The following is a 19,540-nucleotide window of genomic DNA, read 5'->3' as shown; positions in this document are numbered from 1 at the left end:
TTTCGGAGACTAATGGACTTCCTGTCTCTGTCATCCAGACTGCGACCCCCCCCCCCCCCCCCCCCCGCCCATCTTAGGTGTTATTCTAAGGCTGAAGTGATTGTGAGACTGGTTTATTTTTAGTAGGCTTGTAGGCGGGTAATTAGAAGAACCCTCTGGAGCAGGCTGGGGTATGGAGTTAATAGTGGATGGAGAATGGGAATGAACAGAGGCATCAGACCAGGGCACTGTTAACCGAGGCCACTAATGTCCGATTGTGCCGGAATGCGAATACCACCATAAATCGTCACAGTGTCCATCGGCTCTTAACGAAAGAGATGACACTGAAAAATGGATGAGGGTCCTCGGCCTCAAAGAGAGAGTTTGCGTCTCGTATTTCGCTTCCTGGGCCAGATGTGACCCTCACTGCCCGTGGACGCAGCCTGGGAATATCAGGAGAGCTGAGCAACCCATGTGCCGGGGGTAAGAGCAGCCTGTCCCACCCGTGTTGACACAGGTGTTGCCGTAAAGTGTACAGCCACTGCGGAGTTGATAAGTGTCCCTAGTGGATGACAAGTCGATGATGGGGGGGGGGGGGGCTGGTGACAGAGCCCAGCCCTATATGCTGTCATTTCAGTGAGGTTTCTATACACATCAAATGAGCCTGGACCCTGTTTGATGTGGCTGAACACATTACGGAGTTCCCTGGCCAGAAGCACGTGTTACTGGTTTGGGGAGTGGCCCACAGAGTAGGGCCAGATCTTGGGGTAAATATAGATCAGCCTGCTTAGAGAAACGCTCTGTTTGAGTTTCACAGCACTATGGGCGTTGAGAACCAGGAGACCGCATGTGGGGCCCCCTTGCGGCAGGGACGATTTAAAGATTTTTAAAGGTGTACTCTGGAGACCAATCAACTTTCAGCTGGGTCCAGTGCCCCTGTGGTCCCACTCTTGTACACACCCCTGCCTAAGCTGGTTACAAGTGTCATGTGTCTTCAGCGCTGGGATCCATGTGCGATGCCCAACTTGTCATAAGCTCCTCAGAGGGAAAAGCTCATATATTCCTGCAGGATTTTCCCAGGCTCTTGGGTCGGCCAAGTGAGGGAGGTAATTTGTTGGCCATCGAATAAACCACCACACTAATTTGGAAGCCGGGACATAAAAATAAGCCCGTCATTTGAGGAGTAATGGCGAAGAGCATAGTATAACGAGATCTCCGCCAATTAAGCTGCCACCCGCACTGATAGCCCCCCGTGCCGTTCATCCACACTCTGGGTCCCAAAGTACCGTGCACAGTTCATCCATCTGAAACCTGCAAACGTGGTACAGAGCAATAAAAAAGATGGGAGGAAGCCGAGGAGGACGCAGAAAAACACCTGAAATAACACGCTCAGCAGCGATGGCTCAGTGTCAGAAAAGATTTTCCACTCTCCACCGGCACCTCTGGCCAGACTCTGCCTGGCAGTTCTATCTGGAATGTTACAAAATTCACATGTGAAAGAAAAAATATTTACGTACGAAAGATGCGCATCATATAGAGTAGCAGCCCAACCCGCATTTTGGGTATGAGTTACGCAGGAGCTGGGCCTGCCGCCAATCTCTCGGCATGAACATAAATGTGGGCCTGATACCAATATCCCACCTCCCCCCCTTTTGCTCCCTCTGCCCCAGATCTCTGCTGCCACATCAATCTCGTCCAGGGTGGGTGCATCAGCAAGCCATCAGGGTGAGAGGCAATTAATCGGCGAGATGAAGTCTCCCGCACCTGTTCACCGGGAGAGCCAGGGGAGCCCAGAGGGGGTGCGTTAGCACAGAACACACTGACAGAAGCTACTCAACTCAGACATAAGTGTGGGGGAGGGGGTGTGTTCTACGATCTGGATCTGATAGAGGCGGGTCCAGCTTACGGTACTAGGATACCCCATTGGATGACTTAAGGGGTCACGGTTCTGGTCCGTCAACATCCAAACTCGGGAAGAATGAGCTCATTATCACGGCATGGAGGTGTGCTGCCCCACTGGGGTGCACAGCGTTTGAATATGAACGAGGTTCCATCTTAACGAAAACCCAGGGAGGCAATTACTGCCTTCGCCACCCTTCTAAAGGATGACGTCTTCCCGCTCCCTGCCTCGTCACACGTAAGCAGCCCTCTCCGGAACCTTCTACTCCCGTCCGTTTTTTCTATATGAGAGGATCTGATTTCCAATGCGCCCCTAGTCCCCGCTCTTGCAGTTCAGAGGACAACCTATCCCCATCTCTATAATTATAAGGCATTGGTCCATGACTGACTGACAGCTGGAGTGTAACAGCAAATAATGCATTTCTAGGAAAAGCTATTTTCCGCGGTTCAATGAAAATGAACCAGCTCGCGAATGCAGTGATAATTATACAAAATGCTGTTACTAAGATCAGTGTCAATTTGGTGACTTTGGAGGCTGCTTCATTAGCCCTGCATGTTACCTTCACCATTAATACCCAGATTTGTATCCTGATGTCACAGAGGGTTTGTGTGGACTATGTGTACACGTTCCAGGCGTGCATGCGGCGCGTTCAGCTTCCTGTTGACTGTATGCACCAGCAGCCCTTTTATGGTGCTATGGAATATCGTCATGGCTACATGCGTGATTACTGCAGTGATGAGCAAGAGGCCTACCAGTCTTGAAGATCTCGTAGCGGATGGAGAAGCCAGCGCCGTGCGTCTCGTAGTCAGATACGAACTTGATGTACAGCTGGTTGCCAGCTGAAACGATGGGCGAGGGTGCTATCTTGCCACAGTACTTGCCCACCAGCTGGCCGCTCTCATCCGCGCCGTCCCGCACCTCCACAAAGTCGTACCTGAGGGGAGAGGTAGAGGGGGAAAAGGGGAGGGGGGAGAGCCTTGTTAATCAATCAGCTTCAAAACCCTGGAACGTGAGGCTGTACGCAACGTAAACTAGATGTAATGACGTATTTTCATTCATTCTTTAATCTGGGGGTTGCGTGTGCCTCAGTAGGTTAGGATGTTGTGGCTTTGATCAGAAGGTCACTCATTCAAATCCAGAGTGATGCCACCACTGGGTCCTTCTGCAAGGCCCTTAACACCCAGTTGCTCCAGGGCCTGCTGGACCCAGCTTTCTCAACTGTACATCATTCTGCACATCATTTTCGTCAAAACAATCTCCTGAATGAATAAAATGTAAAGCTGGAGAACAAAGACCAGAAACCAGGAAAACACCCGCACAACTTCTAAGATGTCTTCAGTATCATGTCACAGCTTCAGTGTCAGTATCACAAAAAAATATAACTGCAGTATCTGTTTATAGGGGCGTAGGGTCAGAACCCTCTGACCAAGTTCAGAACTCTCCAGCATGCACCACTAAACCAATATCCTGCTGTCTGCTGGAGGTGGGCTCTGATGATACTACCATTCCCCCAGTAGCAGACAGAGCTGAGGGTATCCATGGTCAGCCTCTCCGGATTGGGAGGGGGGGTGGGTGCCGTCAAACTGTTCCACCGCTCCCTCGAATACGATAATGCAAGCGGGAAATGCCATGCCTGGGGAGGGCACAGGAGAGCGGACGTCGTCGAGATGGGGCTCAGCGAGGGATTCCAAGGGTCTTAGGTCAGCGATGCACAACCCTGACCCCTAAATCTGTCCCTGTGGGCTTCTGTGGGGCCCCAGCGCTGGGCCAGCCATGAAAAAGCATCACGGAGAGGATTTTAGCCCTGATTTTAGCAGGATTTTGGCAGTTTTAGCTCTGAACCCAGTCAGCCCTGCCGCCTGGCCCTCCGTTTCCATGGCATTTAATCACCCATAGCGTTCTTTTCCAGTGGATCCCGGAGAGACCTCGCTGGCGTGGGGGCACTTTGTCTAATGGACTCCTGCGCAAACATTAATATTTATTCCCAAATCTCTTTCTGTCCGTCCCTTTAATTACCAATCATCTCCAAGCAAATACACAACATAGCCAGGCCCTTAAAGGCAAGGACGCTTTCTCTGTTATATGTTTAGCCATACTAGTGGAAATTCCCCCAGCCCATGCAAGAGACAGTCTTTTTTAGTGGTGCCATGAGATGGCCTTGTTCTCCAAAGTCAGACAGAAAAGCTCGAGTCCTAGGCACAGCTGCACACTCTGGCTAAAACATGGGCTGATGGAATTAGCGAATAGCCGAATATGGCGCATGAAAGAGGGAGGGGGGCAAAGCTCTGTGCGGGTCCACCATCACACCCCCTCCCAATCGTGAAACGGTTCCTTGAACCCAAAACAAATTAATGGGGGAGGACAGTGAAACGTTAACTAAGCCAGTTGGGGTAGGAAGAGAAGCTCACTGTTTGGGGGTTTGGGATGGCGGAGAGAGGAGATTAAATGGAAAATGCGAGAAGGGGGGGTGGACAGGGTGGGGGCTCATTTCTCACCGCTGAAATTGGGCTCCCGTAGGACGCGTAATGCTTGGGATGACTTCACCCAGCTGCAGCGGTCCGCTTTATTGGAAGCAATATCAGGCCATCACTCACGTGCCATGGCTCTCCCAGGTCGCCAGGCTCCGGCTGATGGACTACGAGGTGGCCCGGGGGGGGGGGGGGGGGGGGGGGGGCGCACTGGCAGAGCTGCGCCTGCTGTATTGCAACCCCCACCCTATTTATCCCTCAGAGGCGAGACCTCCCGGGATGGATTCTTTGTTGCAGGGAAACCTGTTCAATTAGCAGGATTGTCTGGGCTTGGTGCACTGAGGCGTTTCCGGCACCACCGAGCCCTCCCTCTGTGGCCGCCTGACTGGGGCCGGTGGACATTTCAGCTTCTTCTGTGACACCCAGCCCCCCTCCCTCCAGGAGAGGCAGTGTCAATATCGCCGGCATGTCCATGCCACAATCAGGCAGCCATCTCAGAGGAAGTGGATCGCGGTGCCACTGTCGCTTGAAGTCAGACTTGCATTTCCCAGCCAGTGAAGCAGGAGAGCGTGTCCCTGCTCCATATTTACAGCTCCCAAGTGTTTTGGCCGCTCCCATTCCGTCTGTGCTAACATTGTTCGGCACGATAACATTATTATATCCTGATAGACGCAACTTCATAGTTGTACCTTTCCACAAATGGTGAGTTTTAACCAGGTTGGCACAGGAGAGCTGCTTTGAGCAGGACCACTGGAACCTGGAACCCCAAGGTTAAGCCCTCATCCTTAACCACCACGCACCCTGCTGCAGTGCACCTCCAGGGCATGAGTCTCCAGGGCAACAGGAAACAGCAGGCGTTCGGTCCACACAGGACGCCCCCTGAGATGCCGACTCAGCGTGCGGCTCCGTCCTTTGCAGTTAGATCTGCGTGTTGGGATGCCGGACGAATGACTCGCGCGGCATCAGAAGGAGACCATGCCAGAGGGCTCCCAGCGACGGAAGGTCACTGCCTCACCTTTCCTGGCAGCTTTTTTCTGCTCCATAATTGCGTCATAAATCTCTGTTACGTGCCTAACTCGTATCAACCCCACAGAGAGTGATTCTGTCCATTTTTTTAAGGAGGATAATCAAGCCTGCGACCCCCCCCCCACCCCAGAGAGACTGACCAGTACACTAACTTTTGCAGACTAGCATTAGCGCCTCTGTGGGCTAAGCTCCGCCCCAGCGTCTGTATGGCATCACAGGATTGTCCCGCTGCCCAGTTGTCTCCTCACTCCCGCCTTAACCTGGGGGGGGGGGCTTGAGATACCAGCTGTTTTCACTGTTTAAATTCATTACTAATCCATTAAGACAACCACCTGCAGATTAATCCTGCCCAGAGCACTGATGGAGTTGGGGCTGAGGATTATAATGAGGGCTTCATTCACCCCATCCTGCAGACAGGGCAGTAGTAGGAGGAGCCACACTCATCCCGGATGCCATTCGCATTCCCTGCAGCTGCCAGTCCGCCCCCTCCTCCCCACCGAGCCGAATCCCAAATCCACCACTTTCCGCCAACCCCCCCCCCCCATCCGGATTCGGCAGTGCAGATCTTGGGGCGTCTCCATCACTGTGGCACTGTGACACGGCACGCGGGCCCATCTGCTAGGGGGCTCTACCGGGCCGCCCTCACGCCTGGCAGCCCCTGCTGGAGCTGCGTCCAGAACGGTAATGGGGAGGCAGTGGGGGGGGGGGGGGGCGGCTGGGGGGGACGAGAGGCAATCCAAAACGGAAAGACTGGAAAAATTTGGAGAACTGAGACTCACTGTAATGCTTTTTATACGCACATTTCTGGGGGGAAATGCAGCACTACCAGAACCAGCAAACCAGATTCTGCCCATTTGACTGTAATTGGGGCCTTCTCTTCTGTCTTCTCCTGATGTACCATACATCCGGCCATTTAGATCACTATCTGCAGCTATCTACATAAGTGGGAACCATTTGCGCAATTGGCCAATGACATTTCATCACTCACGCCTCTAATTCGACATTTCCGTATGCCTCAGCCTCGGCTATGGGGGTGGTCCGGTCCTCACAGGTAAGACTCGTTATAAACTCTCGCTGGGCACTGAAGCAAAGCACGATTAAGCCGTGTAACAGACCTCATGGTGTCTCTGATATCCGGGAGGGGAAGGGCGGTATTGACAAAACCCAGGACTTTTCCTGTCAGTGTCTGACATTTATTGTCACTTGGGACATTTATAAAAAAGAACTACTCAGGTTAGTAATTACTGTTCACCAGCTACCCCAGTGAACAAAAAAAACCCCAAGCTGATGTGAAACACAGACATGATGCATCCAAACAGCGACTCCCTGCCAAGGCCCTCAGCGCTTCTCCTATCTGGTTTCAGAACCTGACGCCCTCCATGTACGGTCTCACCCTCAGCAGAGGATCGCTATTGAACTCTGCCCACAATGTTCCACCCCACCCGCCGGGGCACCCCACACAGCTGGGTGTAGTTACCATGCTGGCTGTTTAGGCTCCATCGCAGCCCGGCGCGTGCCTCTGCATGGGGTAATTATCATTAGCGCTGATGGATCTGCACAACTCAATCCATTAGGCTGCTAATTACACTGCTGACAGATCTGCGATCTGAACAATCGTATTAAATGAGCGTGCAGGTCCAGTTGTGGCATTTCACTCTCTGTACACACAATAATCCTTTATTAAGAAATATGAGCGTAGCAGGGTGAAGGCTTTGCTTGGGTCCTAGTGTCATAGGGGGGGCCTGCTCAATGTCACCGCGACTGACACGCAAGTAGGGGTCACGTGGATCAGTGGCTGCAGTGCCCCCTCCTGTTCATAAGAGATCCAGACCATTAAGCAAAACCTCTTTGTCTCAGGCCCTTCTGCCTCCTGTAATCAAAGTCACACTGACCGCTGACCTTTCCTGTTCAGGTCTGTTAGTAACACTGCACCTCTGGTGTAAAATGTCTTCAGTATCATGTCACAGCTTCAGCGTCGCATCACAGCTTCAGCGTCGCACCACATATTCAATATTGCATCACAGCTCCAGTATTTAATCTCAGCTTCAGTTTCTTGTCACAGCTCATTGTGTCACAGTTGAATAATGACACCGTTGCGTCAGTTGAATATAAAAGCTAATGAAGAAATGCTCCATAGTCACCGACAAAACAAGGACAGAATAGAGTCTTGTGACCGGAGGGGTGAAGTGAGCAGCCAGTTCTGCCTTCCCGGGACCAGCCCCCTGCAGCGGGAAGTCAAACTGGCAGCCTTTGCTCTGAAAGTCAACCAGCCTTATTCCCGGACACCTGTCGGAATGGCGGCACGCAGCTGCTGGACAAAACCCCGCCAGAGAGGCTTATGGGAAATCACTGTGCTGCTCGACAGGCGCAGCCCAGGGAAGCAGAGAGTGCCTGTGTTTAGGTGACAACCTCACTGCACTGTCACTTGGGACAAACCGTGTCTGTCTGAATTTATTCACCCCAGATGTTTATTTTCTAAGCAAGATGTTGCTTTGGTTGGAACAGGTACCCTGTGTGTAATTACCACATTCAGGTCCGGCTGCCGCAGTGACTGTGCATATACTAAAACGAACTCTGTGTTCTGAGACAACACAAACATTTGGGTGGGGGCTTTGGGGTGTGGACTGGGGGGTAGAAGGGGGAGTCAGCTGAGGACCAGGACCTGAGAAGTAATGTTGCTTTGGATTTTGTACATCCTGTTATTACGAAGTCTGGATTTAGTAATCGCGATTTCTTTAGCATTCCAAGAGGTAATAAAAATAAAACAAACCCTAGTTACACAAGTATAATTAAAGTAAAAAGCAGAAGTATTTTATTATAAATGGGCAGGCAGAGATCCTTCATAGCAGGGGCGGGTGTAGACTGCCGGATTTCCCAGAATTCTCGGCCCTGTGTGACCTCATTCTTACGGCTTCAGCTGGAAATGAGTCATTTTCTGGGAGCTTCATCACAGGTGGCAAGAAGAAGAATGTCCCTCGTTATAACTCCCTCTCCCCCCCCATCACTGGTGACACCCATGACTAAGGATCTGTCCTCTCTCAGCTTATGGAGTGACTTCACAGTGTCCTGAGGTGAAAGGAAAAGCTATGAGTGAGTCCCTTCCGGCACGAAGATGAGTCTGAAGAATTTCCAGGCCACCTCACCTTCACCGGGGAGGATGCCCCCGTTTTTCAAGGGGGATTCCCACGGAAAGGAAAATGCTTGACACCTTTGAGGTCCTGCCTGACTAATTACGATTGTCTGTCATTGTTCCTTATTTCCCACAATGCAAACATGGCACAAACAATTTTCTAAAGTTTCCTATAAAAATATTTAACAAGGAGAGAGGGAAAGACAAATGATCATTTAAAGGAACATTAAAAACATGCTTCTCTCTCAGGATAAAAATAGCAGTATGGCTTATTTTCCTGAAAGCAGAACAAAGAGTCGTCAGAATAAAGATGGTAACTAAGCGTCTACCCTATTTACCCATCCAGCGGCTTTAACAAGCTTCGCTTTCAGTCATTGCTCACCGAGGCGAGACGGGGGTCACCTAGAGGTGAACCTTTTAGTGGAGCGGGGTTGCTCAAGACCGCTTCAGATACAGAGCCGGGGGGGACGCGGGGGGTTAATGGGTGACAGCAGGAATAGAGGGTTCCCCCACCCCCCATCCAGCCCCTGACGTGGCTCCTCATTGACTAGGAGTGATGGCGTGTTCATGTGTGTCTCTGTGTCTTGTGGTGGGGAGGGAATGGCACCAGGAGGGAGGCAATTAAAACTCCTGCTTGCCCCCCTTTCCTGGGGCTGCAGGAGTACGGGCTCTGCCACAGCAGAACCGGGTCAAGTGCCCCCCTCCCGCCCCCCCAGTTAACAACAGGCCTGCAGGGTTATCACCATGGTGATGCTGGATCAGGTAGACGGTGGAGCCACCCAGGAGGTTCTTGGGGGGCAGAGAATGAAAGGAGACATAGACTGGGAGGTGGTGGCAGTGGTGGGGGCAATTATTATCATTTAATAAAAGAGTAGGAAATGAACAAGAGAACATCAGGAACAGCCAATGAGGACCACAGGACTGATTACGTGATAGCCCGCCAGCCAATCCACCGATCCGGCCCACGGTGCTCCCATCTCTGCCCACTTGTTCGGAGACAGGGTCACCTTAACGGGGCACAAGTAAGAGCAACTGGTGCCGGGGGAGGGCAGGATGGCGGGTTCTGGCGCAACGCCGGCCGGATCAAAGCGCAGACGGGCCGCGCTCCCGCTGTCTTCTGGAGGACGAAGTGCCGTCCCAGTCCAAGAGGCCCGGGGCCCGGCTGCCAAGCTGGAGCTGATCCGGCCGCTAATTAGCTAGCGGCTGCTGCATCCCGACTGCCTCAGGCCCCAAAGCCGGGGGGGGGGAGGTAGGGGGCCGGGCTGGGCCAGCGCCTGCAGGGAGGGCCTCCGGTGTCCCACCACTTGAGTCGCTTTGGTAGTGCAGATTTACAGCCACAGGGGCTCTGTCGCTAATAAGGTGAGAGTAATGTCACGGACCAGGGTCCGCGCAGAGCAAGGGGCAGGCTGGGCCAAGTTAGGGCCTGTGGGGTGAGGGGTGATGGTGGCTGTGCAGAGGGGGCAGCAGGCATGCCAGACCTGAAGCTGCAAGACCAGCATGACAACACCCGAAATGACACAGGACAAAATGAGCCGGCAAGCGATGTCCGCCTTAGCAAACCTCACATCTCCACCAACCCAACAGAGGTGAGAACTAAGCAGAGGAGGATTCGATTTACACGCCTTGCACAGGGGACCTTGGAGTCAGATGAAGGGAGGCTGATCAAGCACATCTCCCATGGCCTTTAAATGGAGCAGAGTTGCCCTTAGAGAGCACCTGGTCAAGAGTGGGGGCCCGGTGAGGCCCCCGGGCAAAATTTCTCCCACAATACACATGGCCAAGACACAGCTTCCTATACAGAGAGGAATAGCCGATAACAGAACAGACCCCTGTCCAGATGGTCTGCTTGGAGTCACCTGCCCCCCCAGCCACTCACAGGGATTGTAACTGAGCACTGAGCCCCACCTCCCTTCCATGAGAGGTGAGAGATCAGCCCTCAAGCCCCATTGAGAGTGTGTGAGCCAAGTGGGCGTGAATCAAAGCGGCTGACAGGACAGGAGTGGGGGGGGGGGGGGGGGGGGGGAGAGAGGCAGATGTCACGACGGAAAGCTTTTCAATCAGACTCTCCTTCCGGAACTGCCAAGGTGAGCGTGTCCCAATTCATCCTGACCTAAGGCTGCTCCAAAGGCCATGTGTGGAGGGGGCAGGAAGGGCTGAGAGATACAGACTTTCTGTTCCACCAGCGGTTCTACTGGACAATCCCCGAGTCACATGACTTGGGGGAACAGGAGCCGGACGTGTCCGGTGACACGACTGCGGAAGCATCTGTGGCCGATGCCCCCGGCCGCTGAAGACCTCGTCTTGCCTCGATCCCTCCTTAATCGGAGAGACCGCGAGGCATGGAGCTAACGCGCTGCCGTAGCTAACCACTGAGTAATTCACTGCCGTGTGGCATAATTCAATAATGCGGCCCTGGGCCCCGCGGAACGACTGTGCAGGGTCGGTACTCCTCTCAAAATGCCGCTAAGCTAATTACGCCTGACTTGGCCAGCGCAGAAACACTCGACTAGATGTCACGTCTAATCAAAGGCAGAAGTGACGGCCCTTTTAAAGGACCGGCAGCCCGTCATTCACAGATAGCAAAATATGCTCTCTTTCAAAAATGTGCCTCCCCCTCCCCACCCACAGCCAAATAGCACAGATTAATATCCCCAATTAATATGAATCAGTCTTACAGTTACTTAATTGATCCAGAGTTTGGAACAATTCCGTTAACAACTGACTTTCATGCCTAGTCATTTGCAAACAGAAAAGTAAAGCAATGGTCATGCTCAAGTTCTTTGATAAAGTCTAATGTGGTTAAGATCAGTTTGAAATGGAGCTCAAAAAATTATTCAATGGACTGTCAGGGTTCATCAAATCAACATCGAAATCCATCACTGTGCAGTTAACTCTAATTACTAAGGACATGAAGCGAAAAAGACCCAGGGCTGAGGGACTGTACCAGAACCCGTTTAGAAGAACATTCCGGAAGACGTCCCCAAGGGACTGCGTCAGGACTGAACTTCCTGCTACCAAAGGTATTGTTTCCTCTTTATAGGCCACAGATTAACCTTTAAGGGGGGGCTGCTCTAGGAGGGCTGAGGATGTCCACACTCATTGTCAGTCTCTGAAATTTTAGAAATGTTGGAGACAAACAGATAACAGGTCGGGGGGGGGGGTGATGGGGGGGGTGTGGGGCAATAAGTCTGCTGGGCTGGACTCCTTTGGTACTGTAAACTTTGAAATCGGACCTTGGCTTAAAGCATACCCCCCAGTCTCACCCCAGGCTCAGAAAGGACGAGACACCCTCCAGTGAAGAGCTCATGATTACCCCACAGCCCAAACCAAAGGCTCCCTGCCCCCAGGCTCAGGACTTTTCCTGTAGCTCATCAGTGTAGCGCCGATAACAATACCGCCAGGACCTCCGGCACCCGTGACTCACTGCCGTTCAGCCCAGGAGCATTTGGGCTTTAGGATACGCTGTCTGAGGGCATGAGGAGGGTGGGTACTCTCACTGCGGGGGCACTGGATCACTCATCAGATTAACTGGCAGCCGAGGTTCCCATCTTTGACCGGGGCATGTAAAATGCTGGTGCTACACTTCACAGGGGTCGGATTCGTCCGTCCTCTCCAAGCCCGGAATGCATTTTCCGGATGTTTCCGCTGACGCCCGCCCACCAGCGTCCGCGCAGTACACCGCAGCGGAATTCGTTCTCCTCACCAGAAGTGGCATTTCGACAAACCACGGAAATTATTTTTATCTGCCGCTTGCTCACCTGCTGGGCTGCGGGGTGTTTCCAACCGCGCAAGTCCGCCGGAAAAAATACGGCCAGTCCTGGTGAATCAGCAAAATCCCTGTGCGTCAATAATGCGCTGTGCCGCGCTCGCTGCAGACCAGGCAGGGGAGATTGGACGGCTTAAACACCACGGGGAACCTCGGGTAAAAAGAACTTATCTGTTGGACCAGAACTTTGCCAGAAAAGTCAAGTCAAGGACAGAGTTCTCAGATATGGACAATGGTGACCTCATTCAGAAAGATACATTCGGCCCAACTGTCATGTAAACAAGCTTGTCCTTAAGACAGCCTCATTCCTACCAGGGAGCGTGTCAAATCGGAGCCACGGTAGACAAACGGCCTATTGATGTTATTTGTATTTTTTTCCCCCTTTCCCAGATCGAGGGGGGGGGGGGGGGGGGGTGGTAGGAATGGTGACCCCAGCTTACTGCTTACAAGACTCTGAAAAAGTTAAAAGTTAAGATATTCACCTCAAAAGATACTTTGATTCTTCGTTTTTAAAGTGCTTGGAAACACACATGTCCAGAAACTGTATCCCCGACTGGACTCCCCCTACTCCCCGACCTTGCAAATGGATCAGGACGGACGTGCCCTGAGCGGACATGTCATAGAAAATCAGCAACGAAGGAAGAGCGAGCAGCTCCAGAATTGTGACACAAGCGGTCGCTAAGCACGTCTTGTTTGGGTTGCCGCTAACGACTGTGCTTTGCGGCACACAGACCATGTGCGCCCCATTTCCTGTTAATTTAATCACTGGCTGCACACTGGGGCCTGTATCCTGGCCTCTCCCCCATTCTATCTGATAAGGAAGGAATTCCGAACATCATTCCCCCCCCATCATGGGTTCTTGTGTGCAGAGATGCCATGGGGCATAAGGAAGGCCAGTGAGAGAGGAGGGAGGCATACAGACAAACAGAGTTGGAACATGAATCCCAGGCAGGAGACCCACGGACGTCGCTCCATAACGCATTTCCAAAATCCAAGTTCTTGAAAAACCCTTTCACTAAACTCATTACAGGCCCAGACATCAGGCGTGTTTGCCAGGTCACACGACCCGTTCGTTTAAACAGAAAACAGTTTAAACAGCTTGAGTAACCCTGGTTGCGGTCGGTTTTATTTCACAAATATTTCCCCTGGCGGGACCGCTGCTGTATCCTGCAAGGCTGTGGCTCGAACCCGTTTGGGCTAAAGTTGCCCCTGGCTTCCTTCCAGGCATAATGTACATCTAGACGAATCTGACCACTGAACACACAGAAAAACAGGTAGGCAATCCGCACTCATCACAAACTTAACCGTTAAATAAATAAACCGCGATGAAAGATTTGTTCACTTTCTTCCTCCAGAGATCACGCATCTGAGCCTAGCCACATTACTCCGCGGTGTCAGTTACCTCCTCTACTCATCACCTGGCAAAATTCTGCCCCATTCTTTGGATCCAGGAACATTTATATTTGCCCCTCGGTGACGAAATCGGAGCTGGCAGTAGCCCCCCCCCCCCCCCGTTCTAGTAGACAGACCCAATCATCATGGCCATAAATAACAGATAGTTTGTGCAGCAGTAAAATAACAAGGACCCCGAAAAAGTGCTCAGCTCGTTCGGCACCGGCGTTACCAGCAAAGACTACGGTGTGCGTACGGAGAAGGACACGGCGTACACCCTCAAAAAAGGAGAAAAGACAAATCCAGAACAAAGATGCAGTGTACACGACCGGAGACAAGAGGAGAAGGGTGTGGGCGCGGGGGGTCAGCGAAACAGCAAGACAGAAGGACGGATTCCACTCTGGGTTAAAGGATCCATTTACCGCCCCCACCCCACCCCGGCACGTACAATTCAGACTGCGTGAATTTACCATAAATTACATAGTACAAAAAAGCACCGCGTACTAAGCCACCATCAATCTCATTTTATATACATGTACACGCATCCTGTGTTTAGCCTACTGCATGCAGGTAACCGCCAAAAACGAATTATACACTTTACATGTAAATTAGTGCCCGTAATCAGCATAAATCAGCCGATAACTATAAACGGCTCGTAGCTTCACGCGACCAGCAGGTGGCGCACTTCGACACCAGATTTCGGCACTTACTTGCATTCTCGATCCTCCAGGTCGAAATGAGGGTTAAAGTTGATTAAAATCCGCTGGTAAGGTCCCGGAGCCTCGATCACCCACACGCATTTCTGCGACGGTGAGTACGACAGCGGATAACCGGGGGACGTCAGGTAGTTTGCATTTGTGATTCTGATGTTATCTCCACATTTATCTGAAAGCAATAAGACAAGCATGAAGTCCAAAATCCGGTAGCGCGCTTCCTCTCAGCATAAAGTTTGTAAACTACTTAATAGACACAGATATGGCACATGCTTTAAACATAGCTACCCTAAAATAACCTAATGCGTTTAAGCAAATACACAATTCTATAATAATAGATAAAAGCGAAGTATAGCGTCTATCATTTTCTGCAACCTATTCAGTTTCACGGAGCCTATCCTGGAGGCTACGGGGGCAAGGCATGGAACGAACCGGGATCGGGGGCCAACTCCCATAGAAAAAATCTACAGTAAAAAAAACATGTTTATTATACTATAGGCCTATAATCATAAACCATTATCATAAAAAGCTGATAAATGTAAACGTATTGTGTGATATTAACGTTGGTTAAAAACACTCCCGAAACATTTCTGCTGCACGAATTTCGCTGTCACACTGTAAGTTAATTACTGCTGTAGGCATTTTTCTTTAAGTTACGTTAGGTTTACCCGAAAGTTACTCATTTGATTAACGTCGCTTACTGATAATATCCTACCGTTTACTAACCCAGAGGAGCGCCGTGTTACACAAAGTATGCCCGGCAGATGTGACAGCATTAGGTCGTGATCAGTTCAGTTACGCTTATTGAGTTTAAGTTTGAAATATCCCACATTTCACAAAACAGGCATTTTGTCGGATATAAAACACAGAACAGAAAGGTCACCAAACGTTGAGTAACAACTCTATTAGGCCTACTGGAAACTAAGATAAACACGCTGTCTCATTCCTGACACGGATCATATTTAACATAAAATCCCAAAGAAATTCAAAGGTGTGATTCATCCCGGCGATTAATTGACTGACCTGTGACATTTTCCTTTCAAATAGCCCCGTATACAATAATTGAGAACCATTATCCGTGACTGGGGAATGTCAGGGATCATTTTGTGTAGGGAGGCCGAGGCCGAATCGGTCACATCTGGGCAACTTCCATATGCTTTGCGGGTACTCGGGGGTCCCATGGGATGTCAGGAAACCCCCCCCCCCCAAAAAAAATCCCTAACTCCCTGAAACGGCAGCTACCTGTCTAACTTCTCGCAAAATAAATACACACCAAGTCGAATTTAAGAAATCTTTAGCGACTTTTGAGTTCCGTCAGTTTATTTATTCTGAACACCACTCACACCATTCAGCTTTAACAGCTTAAACTTAAAATGGACGCAGAGCTCACATAATAAAACACCCCTCAAAAATAAGTAAAATGTAAAATAATTTACTATGGTTCTGTGCAGTCTGCGAACACCATGTGCAATTGTTGTTTTCGTATTTCAATAATAAGCATCACGCTAACTTTATAGAAAATACGTCAACTTATAATACACGTTAACTTACTATTAAATTGCATGAAATATATATTTGTGTGTATATACACATATATACATATACACACACGCTTTCTATTTCTATAAAGTTTTGGTAGCGTGATGCTATATATATATTGCTATGTATGCGAAATATCCCTCAAACACTTGGTGAACCAGGAGCTTATCACAATTTTTGTCTAATCAGACCTTTACTTTAACGGTAAGTGGACGTGTAACTTTAGGTTAACTGGTGTTGCTGATCTTTGGGCAACGGGGAAAACTGTAAAAGCCAAATACTTACCGTTTTTTAAAGCCAGTGCAATGGAGACGAGTCTCATTAAGAGGATCACAACTAATCCACAATGCATCCTTGTGGTGTGAGAAAAAAGAAAGCAAATCAAGAAACGAAAACCAAACTCCAGTGGATCGTCGGAGGAAAACTTTTCCCGCTTGAGCAAAGGAAAAAAGGAAAAAATAAAAAAACGAAGAAACGTCTTAAGGTTGCAGAAAGGCGTCTTTATGCATCCTGTCATTTAGCTCTGGCTTCCTCTGCCGTTCCGCAGCTCCGTTCCTCTCCACGACGCCGGTGCTGCCATTTCCCAAGTAAAGTCTTGCCCAGTAAAGTAGGAAAAAAAACACACAACTCCCCTCGTCAACACGCCTTGGTTTGATGACCAGGAGGGCGTAATCCTTCACTGTTAGAATTTAAGGAAAAAAATGTTGACAAGGGCATTTTAAAGCTTCATATACATCAGACATGAAGCTCTGGCTGATTCCTCTGCTCGCCTGCACATCTGACAAACGCTACAAACATCTGGGCACCGGCGTTACCAGCAAGCGACACCCAACCATCTCCCCGTTCATCTTCATCCTCCCTGTGGTCCATCCGTACGCAACACTCCCTGAACTCTCAGACAGATCATTAATGGGGGTGTAAAATGCGCCTTTCCTGGTTAAAAGCGGGCAAAGGAGACACGACGGAGCCGATCCATTTGACGAGGAGGAGATAGGAAAGTGACAGGACGGGGGACAGGGCTGAGACTCAGCTACCGTGTGTCACTAAACTTGAGGATCAGCAAACTGGCCGCCCTCCACCGGACAACGGCCTGGAAAGATTTACTTGATGCCCTCTGTACGATATTCCTGCTACAAATGTGCGCTGAAATACGTTTTGATATATTTCATGCAATATTGTGGTGTCCAAGTACAAACAATAGATTTTCTTCTCTCATTGTTAATGTTATACTAGCTAAAAATTGTACCCGAACAGTGAGTTTATTTTTAACAACCAGCATGCGCGACTACTTAAAAAATAGTAGCTTGTTAACAAATACGGCTTCGTAGGCTATTCAGTGTTTACGCTGCGTGATTAACACACACCGTCTATTCAGGGTGGAAACGGTCCACAATCAATGTGTTCGCGTTATGCATAAGACGACTAAATATCTAGATGATACAACAGTTATGAAAAACAAGGAAATTCGGAGGGAAGCTGTCTCCAACATCTAAAGCTATCACAAAAGAGAATAGTAACAATGTAAGCGGTCAATAATAATAATAATAATAATAATAATAATATATCAACATAAACTCCAGAAAAATATTCGGATAATAAAAACCACTATGAAATAACCCCAGCAGAGCCGCCTCTCCGTCGATCTGGTACGTGTTGCACGCTGGACGTGAAAACCCTAGAAATATCACCATCATATCTCAGTAGATCTTCCCGAACGCAGCTTAACTTTGAAAGGTCGAGTCGATTCCTGCAACGAATCTAAATTACAATATTTAACGTGCAATCGCGCCGACTTCTAGGTATAAACTGGGCACGCCACTTCCCGTAAGTACATGGTTATTTCAAACAAAATTAAAATGCTGAAATAGTCACCTGCAACGTGTGGCTCCGAAAGGCGGCATCCAGGGGTGGCGGTACTGGTCCTGGTGTGTCACTGGACGGGACAGGAGACGTATGATCAGTTGCGCTTCCCAAAAGACAAAACGCTTTCCAGACGCTGGAGCTTAGAATGAGCACAAGTCGGCTCTGTGCTGTGGACGAGGAGACAGATCAGGCCTGGGATACAGAGTTTCCTTTTTTATCAGTAAATGAGAGCACCGCGCTGCTCCTGCTGCCGCTGCTGCTGCCGTTTCCTTAAGACTTGGAGGAGAGTGTGGCAGCCCAGATCAAACAGGGGTCTGCTGAGAGCAGCGCTGGGCGGGGTGAGCAGAACAGAGCAAAGCAGGCAGTCAGGAGGTTAAAGAAGACGAAGACAGTCAATCCTTCCTTTGAAGAACTGAATTAAGTTCATCCCCCCCGAGCGCACGTCACCGGCGCTGGAGAAATCCTCGGCTGGGACTGGAGAAGAAGTCCTAGGCTGGGACTGGAGAAGAAGTCCTCGGCTGGGGTGGAGGAGTCACACGCCCCTCCACCGCGGGCTTCATCAGATCTGACAGGCGGTCCGTGAGGCAGCTACCGGCCCATACTTGGTCAAATCCAAGCCCAAGTACCGCCTGGACACATGCACATTATCACCGGAACCGGACTGGTTCGACTCGTTTGGCACATTTGTTATTAAAAGGAAGGGTTAGGGTCCTCTTAGGCGCCGCGTAGCTCTATTTTAGGATTTCATTTATCGGACAAAATTTCCTTCATCCTGGCAGAAGCGTTACAGCGCATAAGATTCGATTGCAATCCTTTTCGTCAGTAGTAAAAATCTCCGTTTCTGCTTCATGCACAATTTCATAATTTTATATCAAAGCAACGCGGGCTGGCTTCCAGTTCTTGCATTCCCATACTCGGTATTTCACATAATGCACCCCCAACCCCCCAAAAAATAATAGTAATAAAAAACATTCTATATACATTAATAAGTGGGGGGATATTTTCAGTTGAGAAATGGGACATCGGGGAATTCGACGTAAGTGCGCGAGGGTATACCCCTTTTCTTGTTTTAAAGTCTAAATCAACGGATATAAAACTGCGCAAGAAACACTAAATGTTGGCGTGTGTGGGGCTTTGCTCGACAATAAAAGCGAAAACAAACAAAGGTATATGTAAAGCGTAATACCTGACACTGTTTTCTTGAGAAAATAACGAATACTATGCGGTCCAATGCAGGGCACGGACTCCCCAAACAAAATCCCCTTCGGTTTTAGGGGACGCGTTTCATTTCAGTGCATCCCTGCTCCTGAAGGTGTTTTTTAACAGGTGAGCAGCAGATCACAACCCAAAACCCAAATAATCAGATATCCAGTGCAGCACATTAAAAAACCCATAGACAATTTGTACGATACGCTACAGCAGCACTGCTCCGGTTTGGGACCGCGCCAACGCTGTCCTAAATGCCCCGAAGTGGCTTTGCATACCGCGGAAACGAGAAGCTGCTTAAGCCTGTGCAAACACCGCATTGTGTTAGTATTTAATGCAGAAGACAGGGACGTATAGCTCGCAAGGGTTTTAGCATGAGAGACGCTTTAGTCTGGCCCGCAAACATCCCGCAATAAGTACGGAGTAAAAATAACAGGGAGACTTTTACTATGAAAACCGCTAATCCCTCCACTTGTACATCGCAGTGTCATATGACTCCTGAAAAAAAGTCTCAGAAAAAAAAATACTCTGGAAGGTAGATGTAGCCCAGTCGGGTTA

The 19,540-nt window shown here is 49.9% G+C and overlaps 1 protein-coding gene across 2 annotated transcripts in view; it reads right to left on the bottom strand.

Moving 5' to 3' along the window:
• nrp1a (neuropilin 1a) overlaps window positions 1-18,381 on the bottom strand; it is a 50,404-nt gene extending 32,023 nt beyond the window's left edge. Inside the window, exons 1-4 of one of the 2 annotated variants that reach the window (XM_049007281.1) lie at window positions 17,786-18,381; window positions 16,199-16,592; window positions 14,372-14,546; window positions 2,632-2,813 (exon numbers count right to left, since the gene is read on the bottom strand). In XM_049007281.1, the coding sequence (XP_048863238.1) occupies window positions 2,632-2,813; window positions 14,372-14,546; window positions 16,199-16,430 (589 nt within the window). In that variant the 5' untranslated portion in view covers window positions 16,431-16,592; window positions 17,786-18,381. The remainder of the gene's footprint in view (window positions 1-2,631; window positions 2,814-14,371; window positions 14,547-16,198; window positions 16,593-17,785) is intronic. The other variant, XM_049007292.1, reaches the window with a different exon arrangement.
• Window positions 18,382-19,540: the final 1,159 nt, after the last annotated feature.

Source organism: Brienomyrus brachyistius, chromosome 1 (assembly GCF_023856365.1).
Source record: "Brienomyrus brachyistius isolate T26 chromosome 1, BBRACH_0.4, whole genome shotgun sequence".
Taxonomy (NCBI): domain Eukaryota; kingdom Metazoa; phylum Chordata; class Actinopteri; order Osteoglossiformes; family Mormyridae; genus Brienomyrus; species Brienomyrus brachyistius.
This window is presented reverse-complemented; position numbering and strand designations above follow the sequence as displayed.